The sequence below is a fragment of the Pseudomassariella vexata genome, assembly GCF_002105095.1.
Source record: "Pseudomassariella vexata strain CBS 129021 chromosome Unknown BCR38scaffold_2, whole genome shotgun sequence".
In the NCBI taxonomy this organism is placed as follows: Eukaryota; Fungi; Ascomycota; class Sordariomycetes; order Amphisphaeriales; family Pseudomassariaceae; genus Pseudomassariella; species Pseudomassariella vexata.
In genome coordinates this window covers 2,654,591-2,676,325 of record NW_024467957.1, presented here as the reverse complement: position 1 = coordinate 2,676,325, position 21,735 = coordinate 2,654,591, and the positions used below count along the sequence as shown (strand labels likewise).

At 51.1% G+C, this 21,735-nt stretch overlaps 5 protein-coding genes across 5 annotated transcripts; 3 read left to right on the top strand and 2 right to left on the bottom strand.

Moving 5' to 3' along the window:
• Window positions 1–461: 461 nt before the first annotated feature.
• On the top strand, window positions 462–2,931 carry BCR38DRAFT_421478 (cytochrome P450; the record flags this gene model as incomplete). Its single annotated transcript, XM_040859440.1, has 5 exons — window positions 462–474; window positions 701–947; window positions 1,021–1,788; window positions 1,894–2,309; window positions 2,348–2,931. 5 exons carry the CDS (start codon window positions 462–464, stop codon window positions 2,602–2,604), a joined length of 1,701 nt encoding a protein of 566 aa, XP_040720183.1. The 3' UTR covers window positions 2,605–2,931.
• Window positions 2,932–3,340: 409 nt separating this feature from the next.
• On the top strand, window positions 3,341–8,691 carry BCR38DRAFT_385050 (AtrD, ABC-transporter). The gene is made up of 11 exons (XM_040857465.1): window positions 3,341–3,819; window positions 3,933–4,746; window positions 4,809–5,046; window positions 5,130–5,549; window positions 5,630–5,805; window positions 5,868–6,246; window positions 6,319–6,631; window positions 6,701–6,778; window positions 6,837–7,381; window positions 7,445–7,908; window positions 8,029–8,691. The coding sequence occupies exons 1-11, from the start codon at window positions 3,456–3,458 to the stop codon at window positions 8,453–8,455; spliced, it is 4,218 nt and encodes a 1,405-aa protein (XP_040720182.1). The 5' UTR covers window positions 3,341–3,455; the 3' UTR covers window positions 8,456–8,691.
• A 1,591-nt stretch (window positions 8,692–10,282) lies between these two features.
• Window positions 10,283–11,393, bottom strand: BCR38DRAFT_332496 (guanine nucleotide-binding protein alpha-3 subunit; the record flags this gene model as incomplete). The annotated part of the gene is made up of 2 exons (XM_040855153.1): window positions 10,283–10,862; window positions 10,930–11,393. The coding sequence occupies 2 exons, from the start codon at window positions 11,391–11,393 to the stop codon at window positions 10,283–10,285; spliced, it is 1,044 nt and encodes a 347-aa protein (XP_040720181.1).
• A 1,306-nt stretch (window positions 11,394–12,699) lies between these two features.
• On the bottom strand, window positions 12,700–15,350 carry BCR38DRAFT_102607 (fungal-specific transcription factor domain-containing protein). The gene is made up of 4 exons (XM_040853307.1): window positions 15,030–15,350; window positions 14,612–14,944; window positions 13,977–14,405; window positions 12,700–13,930 (listed from the first exon to the last, which is right to left on the bottom strand). Exons 1-4 carry the CDS (start codon window positions 15,135–15,137, stop codon window positions 13,004–13,006), a joined length of 1,797 nt encoding a protein of 598 aa, XP_040720180.1. The 5' UTR covers window positions 15,138–15,350; the 3' UTR covers window positions 12,700–13,003.
• A 1,620-nt stretch (window positions 15,351–16,970) lies between these two features.
• Window positions 16,971–19,454, top strand: BCR38DRAFT_332747 (uncharacterized protein; the record flags this gene model as incomplete). Its single annotated transcript, XM_040855180.1, has 1 exon — window positions 16,971–19,454. The coding sequence occupies one exon, from the start codon at window positions 16,971–16,973 to the stop codon at window positions 19,452–19,454; it is 2,484 nt and encodes an 827-aa protein (XP_040720179.1).
• Between the last annotated feature and the right edge of the window lie 2,281 nt (window positions 19,455–21,735).

The window sequence follows — 21,735 nt, the reverse complement described above, 5'->3', positions numbered from 1 at the left end:
AATTCCTATGTTGAAGCAGCCCGAGAAAGGACCGGTCCACGCTGCCGGATCCATTATAATGTTGGATGACAAGGGAACGCTAGGAAACTTGGCAATGCACGTCAGACCAATACAACGCTGCCTGCGTTTGGATTGCATCACTTCGTTTCATTGGCTTGATTAACAGCATGGCGCCTAAGCATAGGACTTTACATTAAAAATATGTACAAGAAAGTTTATTTAAGGGTATATATTTAACAATGTACATCGTATCAGTATATTAGAACTTCACTATATATGCTATAGGCTAAGCTACTTAATAGTATGTATACTATAGGTCTCGGCTTAAGTAGTAGGAAAGGTTACTTCAGGTTTCAGACTATTATCCTTATTGAAGTGAAGTAAATTAAAATTATATTATATCTATCTAAAGTGACATATTTCGTGTAATATAGTTCTAGTATAAAGAGACTGCTAACTACATGAGGCTCATTAGTTATATTATAAATCAACTATTTTCCAGCGGTATTATACTTGATTCGAACTCTCTATTTCTCTCTTCTGTATAAAACTTGTGCAACATACAAGTTGAAATATACTTTCACGGCTTATCTAAGACCCCTCGGACTGACAGACATGCCTTCAAAAGGATACACAATCCGGAAGTCAGCCAGCTTCCAGATTATTCAGGGCTATACGCCGTGACATATGCTACTTCGAGACCTTCTAGTGCACAACCCGACATCGATATCATTTCATACAGGCTCCACAATGGAACTCGCCGTCCTATGCTCTTTGCTCTCGCTCCTTCTTCTCGGCCGCTATACCTTTGTCTGGCTGGTATACCACTGGGCCCATCTCCACAGGAAAGGCAAACAGGTCCCACCAACGTTCCCAAACGTCCTACCACTGCTGGGCAGTGCTCTACCCTTTGCATTTGATTGTGTGAGTTTCATCAAGAAGGCAACGTAAGTCACCCGGCATTCAAGCCATACATATATCCAGTAACAAAACCCCTGGATAAAAACTGACGCTATATAGACAATATGCCGGTTCCCTGGTCCCCGTCAGGCTCTCTATCCTCTCGGGCGAGATCTTCCTATTCCAGGGCCCCGAGACCGTAGCAGCTGTCTGGAAGCAGCCGCAGCTAGGCAGTCCAATCTTCATCTACACCTTCGCGCTCAAGCACGTCTTCGGCATGCCCAAGCACGCCTTAGCGCCGTATGAAGCGGACAGTTCTGGATCCCACCGCAAGCCACATCCCTCCAGCGACGTGGCGCCGCACAACCGCGTCGACTTCCTCACACACGTAGACCTATTCAAGGCGTTTGGCGGGTCGGGGTTGACAGCGTTATTCATCCGCTGTGCCGACCTGCTGAGGCGCAATTTGGCTGCCTTGCCCATCTCGACCGACGAATGGGTCGAGATGCCCGACTTCTATGCGTTTTTCCAGGACCAGCTCGGCGCTGCCGTGCTCGAGGGGCTGTACGGACCGACTTTGCCCGTGCTCAGCCCGGGCTTCCTCCGAGATTTATGGACATTCGATAGGGCTACGCCTAAGTTTGCGAAATTGATTCCGAGGTTTCTCATTCCAGAGGCTTATCAGGCCCGCGAGAGACTGCTGGAATCGATTCGTCGCTGGTACAAACATGCGAGGGAGCATTTTGATGAGTCGCTCATTGGGCCTGACGGTGACGCGGATCCGTATTGGGGATCCCAACTGGTTCGGTCTCGACAGAAGGTCTTGCTGGAGATAGATAGCCAAGACGATGATACTATTGCGGCTGCTGATCTCGGGCTCATCTGGGCGTAAGTCATCACCAAGTGCCCTCTCTCTGTCTTTCTCTATCGCTCTATCGCTCTATCACTCGATCACTCCCGCACCTCAGGGACTCAATGCTAACGGAACCACAGATCCGTAACCAACGTAGTCCCCTCCTCCATGATGTGTGCTCTGCACATCTTCCGCTCCCCCTCGCTAAGCGACCGCCTCCGGGACAGTCTAAGCGACGCTGTCGACACCTCCACCTGGCACATTGAAATGGACAAGGTCCTCCGCAAGCCGCTCCTCTCGTCCGTCTATGCCGAGACGCTGCGTTTGCACCTGCAGGCCTACGTCACGCGGTGTTCGCCGCACTGCGACGTTGGACTTGGGTCCTGGTGGTTACCGAAGAATCGCGTGTGCATGGTCAATACCTATGCCTCGCATATGGACGCCAGCTTCTGGAATACGCGCGATGGGGAGTTTCCTGTTGAAGAATTTTGGGCAGAGCGGTTTTTGATCGATCCTAAGGATGAGAGGAGTGGCCCTGTTAGGGGGATGTGCCGATGTCGGTGTATAAGAGGCCCGCTCCACCTGACGACAAAGACGAGCCTTTCTTTTCCGTTCAGGGGCTTGAGGGAGCCTGGATCCCGTATGGGGGTGGGTATGCGGCTTGTCCTGGGAGACATTTTGCCAAACGCATTATTTTCTACACCACTTCCCTTATGTTGACTTGCTTTGATATACAGATACTCAATGAGCGGCTGGTCATGGATAACTCCAGCTTCGGCCTGGGGACGCAGAAGCCGAAGCAGCAGGTCCGCTTTCGTATCCGGCGGCGGAAGGAAGGGTTAGTGGCATGATTCGGTATTATAATACCTTTGTTTCACGGCCCGGACTGCTATTAAGGGTGGTAACTATGCAGTATATTTTCTCGATCTTTTCCGGAGGTAAACGCAGATTGGAAGTATACTAGATGTGACGGCGCAGACTGGCCATCTGGCTCTTGACAGGGTGTCAGATTAGAGACTTGTTAGAACTTGATAGCCAACAACTAATTTTCCGATCCACCGGGTCAGCACAGGGCCTTATTTCAGGTGCCCGTTCACCCAGACAAATCCGTAGCTGTTCAGGGAGGCAGGTGGGGGCTGGCGGCATCAATGCGTGTACCTAAGGCTCTTTACATAGAGATATTCTTACGCTTAATGATTCAAACAATCAAATAAGGATCTCCACTGAAATTTATACTTGAAAGTCTCCTCGGTGCACTGAAATCCTCGTTCAATCCTTGCCTTTATTATCCTATCGAATACTAGTGTGTTCAGGATATACCCTAACTACTATAATGCTAGAGGTGGACGCAGATAGTCTGTTCTTAGTACGTTTAGAGATTATAGCTTGGTAAGTAAAGCTTCATAAATAGGTTGGTAGTCTTATTTCAAATGATTTAGGGCGAAGGGTACGTACAGGGTGTATAATTATTGTTGGGTGTATCTAATGTTATACCCTTGTCGCTGTCGAACCTTTGTGGTTTAGCCTGATCTGGTTATAAATCGACACTGTCATACTACCCTGCGGCGCAATCCGTGCCTTTCATTACAGCTGTTCACTGCGTCCGCTGTTTGCTTCTGTTCCTATCTCTCCGTTTTCTTCTCGCCAGTTTATTCCTTCTCCAATTTACCTGCCAGCGACCCCTAAACTCGAAGGGTCGTCGATGGAGGCTATCGCCAAAGACGCGCTTGAACGCTGGCTTGCCACCCTATCGAAGGCGGACCCCGATGCTCGCCTCGGCGTTTCTTTTCGGAACCTCTGCGCGTATGGCTTCACGTCGTCGACTGACTACCAGGCCACGGTCGGTAGCTATGTACTCGCAGTTGTCGCGGTGCTGGGCAGGATGCTGGGCTGGCGACGGCGGCGTAAGGTAGATATCCTACACGGGTTCGATGGTCTTGTGCGCAGTGGCGAGATGCTGTTGGTCTTGGGGAGGCCGGGAAGTGGGTGTACCACCATGTTGAAAGCACTGGCTGGCGATACGCATGGATTTCATCTTTGTGCAGGGTCAGATATCAATTATCAAGGTGAGTGTCTCTAGTGTTAGCCCATGCTCATGTTTTCACATTTTCAGTTTTATTTCCATCTGAACTTCTGTAGAATTGGACATGGAATTGATTATCACTCCCCATTTCTGTAGGTATCTCCTTCGACAGTCTGCATCACGACTGCGAGGGTGCGGCCATCTACCAGGCCGAGCTGGATGTCCATTTTCCAGAACTGACGTTGGGTCAAACTCTCGGCTTCGCTGCTGCTGCACGAACCGGCCGAAAGCATGAAGGTTCCAGTCAAGACAGCAGCAGCAGCGAGTTCGAGTCCTTGCCGCCAAGCCAGCTCGCCGCATCTATTTTCGGCCTCGCAGGTTCGATGCAAACCATGATGGGCAACGAAATGATGCGCGGCGTGTCAGGAGGCGAGAAGAAGCGCACCAGCATCGCTGAGGCCTTCATGGCCGGGGTTCCGATCCAAGTTTGGGACAACACCACCCGTGGCCTGGACAGTCTGACGGCGCTCGAGGTCATCACCACCCTTAAGCGCGCCGCCACCGTCCGCGGAGCTTCCGTCATGGTCAGTGTGTACCAGGCCTCCCAAGCCATCTACAGCCAATTTGACAAGGTCACACTGCTCTACGAAGGCCGGCAGGTGTACTTTGGGCCGGTTGACCAAGCGGTGCGCTTCTTCGAGCGGCTTGGCTTTGACAAGTCGGAAAGACATACGACGGCTGACTTCTTGACTTCACTTACCAATCCCGCCGAGAGAGTCCATGTGGTGAGGGACGGGTTTGAAGACAGAGTACCGCGGTCTGCTGCCGAGTTTGCTGATGCCTGGACCAAGAGCCCTGAGAGGCAGGGGCTCATAGACAGTATTGCTGCATACAATGCTGAGTACCCCTTAGGGCAAGAGGCAGTGAGGCGGTATCATTCTTCTAAAGCCACAGCTTTGGGATACAATAGGTGAGAGTGCCGTTTCATGCAGGCATTTTCTATTAGGAAAGCTAATCATTATTGAGGTATAGAACTTCGCCATATAGCATCTCCACTTGGCGCCAAGTTTCAGTCTGCGTCCGGCGAGGCTTCAATAGGCTTCGCAATAACTACGTGCCCGTGGTATCGGGTGTAATTGGGAATACCGTCGTTGCCATCATCATTTCTAGCGTATTTTACAGCCTATCCGAGACAACTGACAGCTTTTACAGGCGAGCTGTTTTGATCTTCTACAGCATCGTCATCAATGCTGGCATTAGCGCATTTGAGGTTAGTTGCGTGTGCCTCTCATGATCATCACGTCTCTTGGCTATCTATGCCTCATGTATAAGTAGTTGACGCGATAAAAACAGGTCCTGACCATGTGGGCAGCTCGCCCTATCGTCGAAAAGCACCACAAGTACAAGTTCTACCACCCCTTCGTCGAGTCGACCGCATCCATGATATGTGACCTCCCCAATAAAATCTTCACCTCTATCGGATTCAATTTGTCTATTTACTTCATGACTAATCTACGGCGAACACCTGGTGGCTTTTTCACCTTTTATCTCTTCTCTTTTACTTGTCTGGTCACCATGTCCATGTTTTTCCGTATGGTGGGCTCCCTATCTCGTACCATAGAACAGTCCATGGCCCCCGTCGCAAATTTGATGCTGCTTTTTATCATCTACGCTGGTTTCGTCATTCCGGCCAAGTACATGCACCCCTGGCTGGGCTGGATCAGGTGGATTAACCCGATTGGATACGCGTATGAGAGCCTGATGATCAATGAGGTGCGTGCTAACCCAGCCCCCTTTCTGACTTTCTGCTTAAGGAGAATCCAAGATACTTTTGCTCACAAAATGTGGTCCAGTTCTGGGGTCGAATGTACTCTTGCTCAACTATGGTGCCTTCAGGTCCTGCGTACACCCAGGTGTCTCCCACGGAGCGCGTGTGCTCTGCCGTGGGAAGCATACCTGGCGAAGACTATGTGCGAGGCGAAAGATACCTCGAAGTTCAGTATGGCTATGTTCAGTCTCATCTTTGGAGGTACGTTGATCTAGACCCCTAACTTCATAAGTCTGTTTCCCACTTATAGCATTTCGTTTCAGAAACTTTGGTATCTTGCTGGCAATGATGATTGTGTTCTGCTTCATTCATCTTCTTGCCGTCGAGTTCATACCTGCCCAGCGATCAAAGGGCGAGATCCTTCTCTTCCGCCGTGGCCATACCGCCTCAGATCGACTGGTTGTTGTTGGCGACGAAGAAAAAGCAAGCGCAGCCCCCGACGTACCAGTACGATCGGATGTAAAAGAAGAGACCGAGCTGGTGGCGGGTCACAAGTCTGGTATCTTCGACAACTTGCAGAAGCAGACTGCTGTTTTCCACTGGGATGACATCAGTTATGACATCGAGGTAAAACATGGGAAAAAGCGAATCCTTGACGACGTGGATGGCTGGGTGAAACCGGGAACATTGACTGCACTAATGGTTAGCAAATGAGACACGGCATCATCCTGCTTGGTTCGGGATCGGAATTGCTAATTAATTGTTCTTGTTCAGGGAGCGACCGGAGCTGGCAAAACCACCCTTTTGGACGTACTAGCCTGCCGCACATCCATTGGTGTTGTTTCTGGGGCAGCTTACATCGACGGAAGACCTCGAGACAGCAGTTTTCAGCGCAAGACGGGCTATGTCCAGCAATCCGATATTCACCTGCCCACTGCTACTGTGCGCGAGGCATTGGCGTTCAGTGCCTTGCTTCGACAGCCAAGGTCTGCCACAAAAGTAGAAAAGTTGGAATACGTCGAGCACGTCCTTAGGGCCCTGGACATGGAACTATATGCAGATGCTGTGGTTGGAGTCCCGGGAGAAGGTTGGCTCTTATCTTTGTTGCTTCCATTGCTTCGAAAATAGCGTCTAGTACTTAACACCAGACCCATAGGGCTGAACGTCGAGCAACGTAAACGATTAAGCATTGCCATAGAGATGGCTGCGAAACCAGAACTCCTTCTCTTTCTTGGTATTGCCCCTCTCTTTGCACAGCTGTCCGAGCTGGTCACTAACGACAGACTGCACAGACGAACCCACCTCGGGTCTAGACAGTCAAACCGCATGGTCCATCTGCACCTTGCTTCGTCGGCTGGCAGACAATGGCCAGGCCATCCTCTGCACAATCCACCAGCCTTCTTCGCAGCTCTTTCAGATGTTTGACCAACTGCTGCTCCTCGAGCGAGGTGGTCGTACCCTTTATTTTGGCGATATCGGCCGTCAGGCTGTGGGACTGGTCCAGTACTTTGAAGATCTCGGGGCAAGAAGCTGTGGCGAGGGAGAAAATCCAGCAGAGTGGATCCTGGACGTTACGGGAGCTAATCGCACGTCGAAACCAGACATTGACTGGTCTGTGAAATGGCGCAATGGTCCCCGGAGACGCGAGCTCAAGCGGCAGCTGGCCGAGATGAAGGAGGAGCTCTCAGCCAAGCCGGACTCTCGACCAGCTCGACTGCATGATGAGTATGCTGGATCATTGATCTCTCAACTCCTTCTTGTCACCCACCGGATATTCCAAGAGTACTGGCGCGATCCGGTCTATCTGTACTCCAAAGTAGCCCTATCTGCCGGCGTGGTAAGTTTCGAAGCAATCAACATGGCCAGGGCAGGGGAGTAATGCTAACTGACTTCGGACCAGGCCTTCTTCAACGGCTTCTCGCTCTTCATGGCCCCACTTGACATTCAAGGCATCGTCAACATCCTGTTTTCCATTTTCCTGCTCACCTCTATCTTCAACAATGTCGACCAGCAGATTATACCGCGGTTCATCCGCGGCCGGCAACTCTTCGAGGCCCGAGAACGGCCTTCGAAAACTTACTCGTGGGTCGCCTTCGTAGCCTCCAACGTGCTGGTGGAGTTATTCTGGCAGACCGTTACGTCCGTTTTGTTGTTTGTCGTTTGGTACTATCCCACCGGACTGTGGAGGAACGAAGACCCATCGTTCTCCCGCACTGAAAGGGGAGGTTTGATGTTTGGTCTGCTGTGGATATTTTGCCTTTTTATGTCTACCCTCTCGCAAGCTATCGCGGCGGGTATTGAACACGCTGAGACGGCTGTTAATATGGCGCAGCTTGTCTCATCGCTGTGGCTGATATTTTGCGGGTACGTGTTAACCGCCGTATTACATTTTCATCTCATCGCTTGCCCTGCCCCCGTGTGCCAAACCCTTCCCCCAAAGGTAGCTAAAACGTATTCCAGCTAATCCACTCAACTCTGCTGCAGTGTTCTAGTACCGCCCTCACAACTCCCAGGCTTCTGGATCTTCATGTACCGCGTGGCGCCGCTGACCTACCTCGTCGGGGCCATGACCTCAGCTAGCATCGGGAACACGGTCATGACCTGCTCACCGTACGAATTGCTGCGTTTTGACGCGCCGCCGGGCCAGACGTGCGGTCAGTACATGGCACAGTATTTGAGCTATCCGGGCGTTTCGGGGAGTCTGATCAACCCGGACGCCACGGAACAATGTCTGTATTGTCCATTGCGGCAGACGAACGCTTTCCTTGCAACTATGGGTATTGATGTCGACGACCGCTGGCGTGATTTTGGACTGCAGTTTGTCTATGTGGCTTTCAATATTACGGCTACCTTTGTCTTGTACTGGCTTGTTAGGGTACCGAAGAAGAAAACGAATACGGCTGGATATTGATCAGACAGATTTGGTTAGATGGTCTATGTATTGTCGTGCACGCGATAAAAAGCGGGGTCTAGTCTACAATGGAACAAGTGGGATATACCGACAATTATCTACATATTCAATATAATTTACATCCACGAAGGAAACGACTGCTGAGACTAAAGAAAATAGATATAATCACCAGGGGCCTGGCGATGGTTAGCAGCATGCGTGCATCGGCACCGATATCTATCTGGGACATATATACACGAACGGTGGGCATAGAATTCAAGTAATTCAGCAAAGAAGCCATTTTGTAGTTTACAGGTTAAACGAGTTTTGCCACTAGACTAGTATATCTCGAGCCGGGGCTCCTTAAGGGAATATCTCGTATCCTCAAATCAAAATACGAAGAGCAAGCTGTCTCCGTTAGCATCCTGAATCCTGATGGAAGTTAATTGGATGCTACGCATATCCACGAAGAATGTGCCCTTGGCACACCTTGGCTATCCTAAAGCTGGAGCATCCAGCGGCGCCATCATTGTCACACTGCCTGCCGCCGGCTAGCTAGCCAGTAACAAGTCCTATCAATCAATATATTCCCACATGATTTAGTGGCGGTGATACCTTAGCGTTGCCCCTGGGCTCGAAAGATACAACCTTAATAAGAAGGCGGCTAACGGGGCCAGCTGTTCATCCATACTTGGAATGTGTAGGTCCATGCATGCTGCAGCCCACAATTATTTAGTTATAGGAGCACTAACCGCAAACCAAAATCAATACTGCGCCGCCGGATAGCGACAGTTTAGCATGAGGGGAAACGGCTGGACGCGGGAAATATGACCGATGCGGATGTAACCGGCCTACTTCGTTGAAGTTATTTGCTGAAATTGTAGTCGAAATAGGAAGGTAGTTTAATGATAACCTGTCCCGTATCCGAGAACTCAGATGGCCCACATATGAGTAAATGACTTTTGACGGCAACCCCTAATATGTGACCAAAGTACAATGTGTCGGGAAAGAGCAGGGGTCAGCCTCAGTTGAAGGTCCAACATAGAGTAGGTTAGAAGAATCGACTCGACGTGATACTGGCCCCAGCAATTCAACCCAGCACCGTTGTACCTCGAAGACAAACACAGGGGCTTTAAAAGACAAGCTTGACCTGGTAGCTCACCATAGTAGTCCTCATATCAATCTCGAGACCCGAGTTGTCCTTCTCCTGTGTCGGCTTTCATGGTCAATTTTTGCAAATGCTTTCGCTAGGTACTTAGACCCCAACCGCAACGGCAGTCATCATCCTACGTACTTAAGTAGTCATCGGATATCATGTCCCAACGTCCCAACCTACAGTGACCTGGTTGCCGCCAACAATGTTTTCCCGTAAGAACCTCTGTTCCTCACGAGGCTCGATAAAAGGTTTTGCGGGCAACCAATCCCCAAGATCGCAGGCAGAATTTTCAAGGACTGTGGCAAATCTGTTGGAACAGTTCTTGACTGCCGTTCCTTTTTTTTTAATCGGCCTCGTTTAAGCACGCTCAAATAGATAAATAGCTGGCTTGTGGTGCTTCCATAGCGTCTAATTTCTGACCTCAAGCTCAGGACAGACAGGCCCAAAAGCAGACGGTCATGCGCTCGTGCGCTACTTGGGCACACCCAACGGGCATGCGAGTTTTTTCAAACACGAAAGCTACCACTGTGCGTAGACTATTGGGATACATGTATCAGCCCAGACCTGCTCGTACCGACAGGAACGCGAATCTCACCTGCTATAAACCAGCTCGACCACTCGTGAGCAAGGATATATGTGTTTGTGTTTGTACTGATTGCACAACAAACACCTTAGGCTTCCTGAAATCCTCATTAAAATATCCTTGTCGTATCCCGCAGATATTCATTTAGTAGTGCTTCCTTCATAGTCGCAAGGACACACCCCAGCGTCGACACGTCGCTATTCTCCGCCACGCAGGGATAAACTGGCACGCCTTCCCGGTTGAGATTGTAGAACCGCCCTAGGATGTAATCGGCGGCCTTGCGGATATCTCTGCCGCCAGTATAGTCCAGGAAATAGTCGGCCAGAGGGCTCGTCTGTAGCTTATTCCTACAGGTGGCCGTTTTGTTCAGGAGCAGGATGATGGATCCCTTGATGAACCACTTGGAGTTTACCATGGTCTCGAATAACCGCATGTTTTCCGCCATTCGGCTTCCCTGATTGTACTGGTCCAGGTCAACGACAAATATGATAAATTTGGCAGCGTCAAAATGATGAATCCACTTCTTTATCTTGCCGCTTAGGCCGCCAATGTCGAAAAGATGGATGCTGAGATCGTTTACCCGGAGCCTGGTATCGTATATTCCCGTGGATGAGCTCGTCGCTTGAATAATGTCCATCTCTGTTGGCATGTAATCGAATGATGAGATTCTTGAGATCTCGGCAAAGAAACTATTGCTTGGTTAGTTGGTGTCGTTGGTTGTTAGACGGCTGTGTTGCTTAAGGTAAAATAACGAACTATTCGGCTGAGCTGGGAAGAGCGCTCTCTCCAGACGGTTCCAATAGCCCCGAGACACGCGGATTTTGTAGGATGGACTCAAGTGCGTTGACGAACGCGGGATCCAGTTCCCAGTATGTCTTCGTGGACAACTCGAGACCATTGCAGTAGCCATCTATTAACTCAACGTATCGCCAAAAGTACTTTGCCTCTGGATCGATCTTGAGGCGCCGGATTTCTTGTACAATAGCACGTGCGCATTCCGTCAAAATCTTGATCACCAGACGTTTGTAGCTATTTAACTCGTCGCTCGTGTATGACTTTCCGCCCTTGAGTTTTGCGGCCGCCAGAATGTCCAGTCTGGATTCGGATCCAAGCACCAGAGCCTGGAACTCGCGTGGTTTCCTTTTGGCTTCATCTCGTATGGAACGATCGATGGAGAGAGATTTCTTGTTCAGCGAGTCGCTCTTCTTAGTCGGCGCCATGAATCGCAGTTGCTTCAATCTCTCCTTGGGTGACATGGAGTCGGTACGAGTCCGAGTGTGGCTGCCTGTGCTGCTGCTTGTACCCATAATAGAAAAAGGGTCCTCGCAGACGTGATCGGCCTTGAACTTTTCCAGTGTTTCTGCAAATGCGCTGTCGTCGGCCTTAAATTTTTCTTTTGTTTCAACGAACGCACTGTCATCGGCCTTGAACTTTTCCACGGTTTCGACCTCATCCACTTTGAACTTTTCCATGGTTTCGACCAAGGCTCTATCATCGGCCTTGAACTTTTCCCTGGTTTCGAACAAGGCTCTATCATCGGCCTTGAACTTTTCCCTGGTTTCGACTAATGCCCTGTCATCGGCCTTGAACTTATCCATCGGTTCAACAAACAGGTCCTCGCGCGGCGGCTGCTGTTCCCGGAGGCTCTTCTTTATAGACCCTCGGATCCATTTTTCGTATATCTTGGAAATGAAGAGTTGCTTGTCAAACCCGAATCTCAGAGATTTTACCGATGAGCTGATAGATGGTGTGATGGACAAGGTGCGCATTGATTCCACGTCTCGGTGTACGAATAATGAAGAAGTGTCGTCCTCTATGGCGTCGAGCAGGCGCCGTGTCTCCGGCTTCTCAAGCAGGCCCTTCTGTTGTGCGATCATGGTTCTGAATGCAGTTGCAGTCAGCATCGCATCGAAAATGAACAACAATGTGGCAAGGCAACAAGGTGACAGGCGTACGTATTACACGCCGTGAGCAGTAGCGTCAGGGCGTTCGTCTGCTGATCAATCATACGCTGCGTGTTCTTGAAATCCTTTGACTTCAACAGTAGCTTAAATTTGCTCCGCGTGTCCACCGTCTGGACTTTCAATTGCGATATGTCGGCGTCAAGTTTGGTAATTAGCAGTCGACAACAAGCGATGCAGCGGTCGAGATCCATGATTAGCTGATGGTGCGGATCGTCGAAATGCGACTCGGTCCATTCCTTGGTTTTGCTCAAGGCCATCCTAAGTGCCGCGAGCTGACTCTCAAGGACCAGGACCATGAGATCGGCATCCTGCCACTGGCTTCGCATTTCTGCCACTACATTGATAGTATTACTCAGCGCGATAATGATGTTGGCCACGATGCCCGCCGTTGTCATGAGTGTGATTGGCTCCATCCTGTTGACTTCAAGATAGAAGGCGAAGAAGGACTGAAGTGTTTGAGTACAGAGAAGGCCAACTGCTGGCAAAATCCCGAAGCTGCCTAAATGACGTGTGTCCCTCGCCTTATTGGACTGCAGGTGTGTCACGTACCTACGACCGCTGATTGGTCTATTTCCAGCCCATGTAAGATGTGCTTTAGACATTGTAACCGTCTAGGTCTTTAGTGACCGGGCCTTAATATTCCGGTCCGAATTACAATATACAATGTAACCCCGCCCCCCTTGTTTCCTCGCCCCAGAAGGATAAAAGATGATGTATACCCCGAAATTTCTCGATTCCAACACCACGAAACTCCAATTCCTAAAATTCACCAGAACTTCGTTCACCTCACCCTCGCGTAGACGAAAAGACCGGTGGGATTCCTCTCCCGCTCCCGCTACCTCCCCACAAGTCACCCAGATTATACCTTACACCCCCATAGACGGAATAGCCAAAGGAATCCCACTGCCGCTCCCACACCCGCTAACTACTCCCCCTAAGTCACCCAAACCATACCCCATCTTCCTCGTCTCCAAGATCCCCAGCAACTCTCTTCCCCTCCTCCACCGCCCACTCAGCCTAATCAAGCACTTCCTCAGCGTCTCCAGACTCCCCTCCGCCACGACGTCCCCACCCCCGCTCTCCTTCCACATGTCAAGAAACGTGACCGCCGCCGCGTACACGGCATCCAGCACCATGGGCGGCGTCTTGACGACGTCTTCGTCCTGCGCCAGTAGGGCAAAGAGATTGGATGCGAAGTCGCGCACGTGAGCGGCAATTTTCTGCAGGTTTTTTTGGGCGGTTAGTTTGACGGTTAGCTCTTGGTCGGTCCAAGGACCGGTGGTGGTGAGTTGGCAGTTCAGCCAGTCGCCATAGGCGTAGTTGGCATGTACGTTGAGCGAGGCGGAGAAGGCGACGCAGCGCGCGGGCAACAGGCTGAAGTAGGACGCTGGACAGGCCCTGAAGTCCGCCTCGAGAGTTTCGTGCAGGTTTTGGGTTGTATCGGTTAGAGTGGCGAACTCGTTGTAGTCGACATGCTCGCCGCTGAGTCTGTGACGTTCTGTTACTGCGTGATGATGCAGTACCCGAGACACGAGCAGTGCCGACTGACAGAGGCGTGCAAAGGGCGATTGAGGTTTGACAGCCGCGGAGGCTACGGTGGTTTGCATGGAGTCGGCCGGCTCACCGCTGTCCCAGACCCTGTCATCGGTGGGGGTTAGGTCGGTGGGTAAAGGTTCGGGACACATGGGGCGTTTGCAGGAGCCCAGAGAGACGAGTTTGTCGAGGATGTAGACAGCCCACCAGACTCGGCGGCGTTCTTCGGACTCGGCCCATGTTGCCTGAAAAGGAGTCAACTTGACTGGTGAGTTTTCATAGGGATGTGATCGAAGGATTGCGTACAAATGGTCCCAATGCGGCATTGGTGTCTTTATATGATGGCAGTCCAAGAAACTCGGCATAACGTACACACTGTCCGACTGTCATCCATGCGGGTGGGTAGATTCCCTGCCCATACTCATATAAGGCTATAAGTATCAAACCCTGGAGGTAATGCAGCGAAGTAGTCCCTGTGGCCTCCAATAGGGCGGCGAAGCTTTTCGATGCTGTGTAAAGAAAATTTTCTGCGGCCGTGAAGCCGTCTTGTGGTTGCGAGGTGATTAGTTTCATGGTCAAGAGTAGTAGTGCCACGTCGCTGCCCGCCTCCCATGATGGAAAGACTATTGTCACGAGCTTTCGTGACGTCATGGGAAACCACGGATGGATGTCGCCAAAGTAGTCTGATACCGTCTGCTCGATCTCCTCTGCGCTGCCAATACACGATAACACATCCTGTCAAGGACATCTATGTCAGCGGCTGGCAATGTTACCATCGGGAACCGTGAAGGATTCCATCGTTATGTACAGTAGCGATGCTTTATAATGCCACATTACATAGCAGCGTGTGTGGTGGAACGGGTGGACCCGTCGCCCAAAATAGGGGCTGCCAAGTTCCGTGGGTTGGGCGAATGTGGTAGGAGACTGAAGCGGAGACTTACATGAGGTATATCAGACGTAGGCTTGGGTAACATAAGGCCACTCCATTGGTACACACGAGAGTCGAGAAAGAAGGCGGAAGGGAAAGTACTCGGGCAGCTCTGCCACAGCGATTCTCGCGATAGCAACTGTGGGGTATGCGACACGGGCAGAGTGGCCTCAGCGGCAGCCGCCGCACCGGTGTAGTCTAGTCGGTTCTCCAGTTCAACCAGCTTCAACTGCAGCCCTATGATATCCTCGGCCGTTGGGGGCGGCTGGGTCTCCGAATAATCGCAACGGCGTGCCATTCGCGAGCAAAGACTGCAGGCTGGGATGGCTTTATCGCACTTGCGCTTCTGTTGTATAAACGGCTGGATTAGAACAGTGTTGACTAAAGCAACCTTGGATAGCAACTGAAACTAAACACAGGACTGAACATGCCTGTTTTCTGCATGAGTAACATGCCTGAGGCGCCTTTTCTGTCGCGTGGGCGCCAGATGGCTCTTCGCCGGCGCCCGCACTCTGAGGAGAACAAGTCACGATTGGCATGGCTATCGTTCCACTGGGTATAGCACTGCCAAAAATTGCTCCCGATCAAAAATAGGAATGGCGAATTGAGAAAAATGATTCGTTCCTGGCAGAGAACATAAGTCGTGTGGTGGCGAGGCAAGGTGTAACTACCGGAGATATATGGGTGAGCTGTCATCAACTGATATCGGGGAGTGAGTTACCATGTGTAAGATTGGAGATGCCGATCGAACTCGAGGCGGTCTGCTCGTTTCGAGACCAACAAGCAAGCAGATGGATTGACTTACCGTATACCGACTGTTGAGAATGTGGGTTTCTGATCGATGAGGGAAACATTACCTAGGTATAACATCGTTTCGATATGGTGATGTTGATCCTTCAGGGCTGAAAGTAGCGGGCGCAGGCTGCTAAACTTGGACCACCCAGCTCCCGGATCCCTGAACGAGCCATGCAAGACCTAGTTCTGATGCATTCTCCCGAGATCCAAGCTTTTCATCGCTGGCTGCTTTGCGATGGACCTTGTAATGGGGTACTACACTACACTTGCATTACTTGGACCGCATCGGTCACTAGATGCGGCAGGACTTGGTGGACCAATAGGTGTGCAGACGATGAAAATTGAGGCATTGTGACGCACGGCTTGAAGGCTTGTTGAGCGCCAGAGACTTGGAGCGCAGCTTATAGCGTTAGTGTTGAGAAAGTCAAGGAAGGTGCCGCCATTGCGGCGGTTTCGCTGCGGCGGTTTCGCAGCGACCAAGCCACCCGACTTAGACCCGCCTATTAGAGAGCATTATTCCCGAGAACCGTCCGGTTGGTTTCCTTCCCAAATTTCAACCTAGCTTTCGTCTACGAATCAACCTGGACGGGAATCACTCGTAGCTCACGAGGATCAGTGTATTTTTATCTACGACAAGGTGAGTGGGTTATATGACTCTGTCATTTTCTTCACTGCCATGCCCACAGTGGGTTTTTGCGAGGAACCGGACGGCGATACGGCCGCCCCGATCGGATCGTCGGTTATCTTGAAAAGACCAATCATGCAATACCATTCATCAGCCCTACCAATACGGAGTATGGCATCACATCGGCACAGGTTTGCCGACCGCCAATTCATTATTCACGAGCTGCAACTGGATCCGATCTTGGTATGTTCATCGGAGAGTCCTAGACGCCTGCAGGTATTCTCTTTGAGGCAGCGTACCATCCAACCATCGTCCCCGCGTCACGGTTGAGCCCTTACCTTTATGTGGGGTCTTCTCCTCGCTGTCAAGGTTAAGCATTCCTCGGCGTCAGCACCATTGGTCCTGTCACTTCTATCCACACGCTTTTCCCCCCCACCAAGTTGGACCGCAACGATGGCTATGCCAAGGGCGGGGTTCTTTGGGCATCACCACTCCAATTTACGAACCTGCCAGCGCAACATCTCGACAGTTCAAGATAAAGTATACCCGCTTGTCGTATGACCGTGTCAAAATGGGTGCGCGTGATGGTCTGGTTGGTTGAGAGGAATCGCCATCCCTGCCACTCATATGGCAAGCAAGGTACTCATTAATTCACAACTTGGCCCAGTTGCCGCATGCGACTGTTGATGAGGGGCAATGAAAAAGGGGAACGCGGCGCGGCGCCTCCCTTGTGTTTGACCACATTGACCATCATCAGTCACGGAAGCATCGGTATCGTTTCGACGTTTGCGGAAAAATTGCCATATTTGTATCTGTGCATCTTGCTGATCTCGTTGATCTCTACCCTGAAAAAAATCGATAGGTCGCACACGCCGAGCCGAGAGGCTAAAGCTACCGTTCAGTGGCAGTTCTGACATCCAATGCTTGCATAGGGCTAAACCCACCACAAGCTATGGCGGACGCCTCGGCAGGGAATTCTATCAGGAATGGTAGCACCAGGACTCGGCGGCTCCGTGAAGGAGGGAGTTCAAGGAACTCTTCGGCCAGGTCATCTACCGTCTACAACGATGACTTCCTGCAGCCGGGCTACGGTTCCACGGGACTGCGATCATCGACATCGCGATTCTCTCTCAACGAACAATTTGCTGCCACGCGTCGCGAGTATGAATTCGACTATGACGACACATCGTCCACACTCGGTCGATCCACTATCGCTTCTGAGGCCATGGGCGACCAAGACGTCGAGGATGCCGAGGACGAGGACATGTTAGCTCTGCACGCGGCGTCTCGGGGCCGGGATTTGTACGAACTCTTGTGCCTACCCCGAAATTCGTCGGCTCATTCCATACGCCGCGCCTATCACCGTCTCTTCGTCCTGCTCTATCCCGACTCGCATCCGCGAAAAGTCCGCGCTGCTGCCGATGTCTACTTTACTACCGTCCAGACTGCCTTTGAGACGCTCATTGATCCCTGCAGACGATTGCAGTATGACCTCGACAGCGCCAATGGGGCAGACCAATCATCATCCCTCGAGACTCAGGATCAAGACTACCGCCTTTGGCATGCCGAACTATTAAGGCATCATCTCCTGCATCCGAACGCGGCAGAAGATCATGATGGGTTAGAACTCAGCGTTAGGTTCGGCGAGGGACCGTCCGGTCTGCCCAATGTAGGGCATCGACACCAACTTGAGCCTGTCGACTTCGCCATGGGCCAGTCCTTTTCGATACCATTGTCCATCTTGGGGGGGCCTTTGGACCATGCGTTCCACACAATTCGGAATTGGATGACACGGGCGACCCCGAGGGATCCGCCGTCTGTCTCGCCAGATCAACCAGACTGCATAAACGGGCAAATTAAACCGTCCTTAGTAACATATTATGGCCCGCTTCTGACCATTAGAGCCTCCATATATGGGCTACTACAAGATCTCATGTCGATACCCGTAGATGTTTTGGCGGATCCTTATCAGCCAACCCTGGCGACGGAGATTCCTAGGGACCGGGTTTTACAGCTTCTCGATGGCCGCATACATCCTTTGCTTAGCGTTAAGTTCCAACATCAGCTGCCCCCATCTGGCCCAACCAAACATGGGAAAATGAAACACGGGAGCAGCAGAAACAAACTAAGCTTGGACACGTCGTCAAGGGGGTCAAGGGGTGCTATCGTCGAGCTGGAATCAGATATCATTCCAAGTCCGGCTCTAGCTACTCGCATGTCTACACAAGTCTTAATACCGTGCGACACCACGCCAAGCTCCATACAAATCGCCGCCAAAACCGCACCATGGAACAACCACTTTCCAAGGATTGGCGCAAACCTGCAGCGGCCAACAGCAGGCGGCTTACTCATGTGCAATCTTGACAGCGGGGATTGGACGTCGCAAGCGGACTTGACATGCAGTGCCTTCACCCAGTTCACTAGGATGAAACAGCAATTCCTTAGCCTGGACATCCCGCTGCGCATTGCTCCAAAAATAGAAGTCGCTTACAAGATGGGGGGTTCGTTTAAACCCTCTGCCACATGCATTTCGGATCGCGCTACCGAACGTGGCCTTCGCAGTCTAGAATGGGGCATGGAACACGACGGCGGGGGCTCATGGACAGTTTCTACAACAGGTGAAGTTGGTTATGTCGGTTCATCCATCAGGTACGGCCTTGACGTGAATGTGCCATCATCCAAATTTGTGGGAAACGGCCCGACATGTGCTTCGCCAGGCGCAAATCGTACGAGTGGTCGTGGGGTTCGCCTTGAAGCCGAGCTGGCCTCGAACTCCCTTTGGACCACTTTCATGGCATTGAGGTGTCTCAAAAGAATCGGGCGCTTCTCCAAGGTTGGCTTTGAAGTCGGACTGAGCACTAACAGCCTGCACCTCTCGGTCTACTGGTCGCGACTCGGGCAGCGTATCAGCTTGCCTTTCTTGATGCGCTCGCGGGCTACCCTCAACGCCCAGCTTCTCTTCTGGACCACTTTGGTCCCTTTCGTTGGGTTCGCAGCCTGGGAGTACGCTGGATATCGCCGGCGCCGAAACAACGCCAAGCGACGTGACTGGCGGAAAGACCTCAAAAGCAAACGCGCTGAAGCAGACGAGGTGAACATGCTCCTGGCGGCCAATGTCGAAAAGCAGCAGAAGTCTGAGCTTGCCAGGGGTGGACTCGTCATCCTCAATGCCAAGTATGGTGTTAAAGCGGCGGATGAGAGCAATGCGTGGGGCGCCGAGGAAGTCGCCGATGTGACAATTGCTGTGGCGGCCCTTGTCGATAATGGCGAGCTTCTTATTCCAGAAGGCGTGGACAAAAGCCAGCTGTTGGGATTTTGGGATCCGGTTCCTACCTCCGCCAAGGCTCTCCATGTGCGGTACCTGTATCAGGGTAAGGAGCAGGCTGTGGAAGTAATTGGAGAGCAGCAACTGCTCCTGCCATCCGTCAAGGACTGAAAACCGCACGCGCGCTTGCTTGCCCTTTGATGTGCTATCTATCATTTGAGAAACACGACTTCCAAGCTTGGAAGTCAAACGTCACAACTACTTTGCTAATTGAAAATGGTTAAGTGTGACCGACTCAAATATTCCATTGGCGTGTGGAAGCCACACACGCTTAACACAAATCCTTTTGGGAGACCACGAACACTTCCATGCTCAAACACTTCTGCTCGGAATCCAATTTTCAACAGATAGCCATCCTGCAACGATATAGCATTGGTCATATTTGATTCTACCATCCCAACGCCAACATCCATCATAATGTCATCCTAAACATCTACCACAGCTCAAACCGAGCACAATCCAACTTCCCGGCCCTCTTTTGGGACCGAACCGGTTGCAAGGCGCCTCAAGGGGTTTCTTGACATATTTAGCAAAGTCCCTAGAGGCCATTCTCCTCGACCCCCATCTAGCCCGCCAGCAAAGGTTCGCTCAGCTAGAATCCATCCTCCGAACCCGCATCGCCGCGCAATCCTTCGGCGATGAACCGAAATCTCTGGACACAAAACCCAGTGTGTCGTAGTACCGTCACCATCTCCTCGCCAAAACACTCATCGGGTAGAGCTGCTAGTCGGACGCCAAGGCGCTGCTCAGACAACTCATCACTGTCTAGGATTCACTTTAACAGGGTATTCCCCGACCTGAACACCGAGCCCAAAGACGTCGGGTCCTTGGATATAGCTGCCGTGGTGCTGCTGCAAACGGAGCGGCTTGAAGCGGCGGGGTCGGTGGCCTGGAACTTGTTACAGCTGCCGCGGGGAAATTGGAGGCATAGGGCAAGTGCGCCGGCGATGCTAGAGACAACGGGGGCATTAATGAGGATTTCGGGTGGGACGGGGAGGTGGGTCTTTGAGGAGGTTGAGCAGGGGATTAGGTGGTAGCAAGGGGGAGGTGAGAGGATTATGGAGAGAGGAAGATGGGGAATAGGGGGTTTGGGTTTCGTGTAATGGAGAAAATAGGGGGGTATGGGTAAAGGAAGTCGTAAGGGATGTTGCGGTGTGCTTTCGAATATGATTACGAGAGAAAGAAATACCAATGACTTGGGGGGCACGATGTTTGGGGGATGTGGGATTTCTCGGAAGCGTTTGGGGAAAGCATCCTGGGGACGGATTAAGGTTCCATAATGATTTACGCTCTACTGCTACGACCGGAGCTGGGATTGATTCCTTAACTGCTTCCAAATTGTCCTAGTCGCCACGTCAGTAGCCACATCCAATCAGGTCTGAGCAGAGCTAGTAGATGTGACGCTTGGCTTGCCTAAAGACCTCAAAAGCAAGCTTACGGTAATTTATCCAACAGTCTTTCAACCGAATCCAGCACTTTTCAGGACCAGGCCCACCACGAAGAAGCCCATCAGAATTGACAGCTCATTTCTGGGTTCCGTGTTAAGCATGACGCACTTCACCAACAGACTCAATTCCTTCAAGTAAGTTTCCCAATTGAGTACTTCCATGTCTCTTTGATACACGTCCATCTGGGAGAGAGATAAGAGCCACACCTTGTAGTTGGAATTCAACAAGGCAAAGGGAGTCAAGCAATGGACCCCCTCCTGGATTATTATTTGCCAACGGTTACGAGCCCAACTTTCGGTCGATATTTGTGAAATACTAAACTATACTGTTTTTGGCGTCAAGGTAGAAAGCGTGATGGCCATGAGTAATGTAATGGACTGAATATGGGTCAATACTCGCCAAAAGGAATATTGGCCAAGATATTTTAATCATTGATGAGCGCGCAAAATAACCCCTCGAGAAGAAGCTCCGGGGAAGTACCAGTTTAAAGCTACTGGAGGCCTGAAAAGCGAGAACAGAAGTAGAGATGGGGGTCTTTGGAAAGGAAGTTGCCACTGGTGAGAGAGAAGACTCCACACCCGATTAGGGACAAGTGAGAATGCGTTCAGGCTGTCACCAGTAGGTAGGTTGTTGGTGAAGTATGGTGGTACAGGTAGGTAAGAATCGTGATGTTCTATCTATGAGAGTTGTACTACCTGGGAAGTTACTAGTAGGAAAATATGAGGTGAAGCAGACACGGAAAGAGCATTTGGGAAAAGAAATTGAAAAGGGGGAAAAGGGGGGGAATATTTCCAGCAGACTGCTCCAGGCACCAAGAAGGCTACTTTCGTAGTTGGCAGCAGTTAACAAGCAAGTACTTTATTTTTATTCACGTGTCTTCTGTGTATTCTTAATACCATGGGAAGTTGCCTATGTTTGCTTCTTCTCCTCGATATTTCAATATA

Excerpts from the sequence above, each read along its gene's own strand:
- BCR38DRAFT_385050 (XM_040857465.1), top strand. The coding sequence starts at position 3,456 with ATGGAGGCTATCGCCAAAGACGCGCTTGAACGCTGGCTTGCCACCCTA. Across the intron at positions 4,747-4,808 it reads ACAGCTTTGGGATACAATAG|AACTTCGCCATATAGCATCT; the intron begins GTGAGAGTGCCG and ends ATTGAGGTATAG. Across the intron at positions 5,550-5,629 it reads AGAGCCTGATGATCAATGAG|TTCTGGGGTCGAATGTACTC; the intron begins GTGCGTGCTAAC and ends AATGTGGTCCAG.
- BCR38DRAFT_102607 (XM_040853307.1), bottom strand. The coding sequence starts at position 15,137 with ATGCCAATCGTGACTTGTTCTCCTCAGAGTGCGGGCGCCGGCGAAGAG. Across the intron at positions 14,945-15,029 it reads GTTACTCATGCAGAAAACAG|AAGCGCAAGTGCGATAAAGC; the intron begins GCATGTTCAGTC and ends TTTATACAACAG. Across the intron at positions 13,931-13,976 it reads ATGCCGCATTGGGACCATTT|TTGACTCCTTTTCAGGCAAC; the intron begins GTACGCAATCCT and ends TCACCAGTCAAG.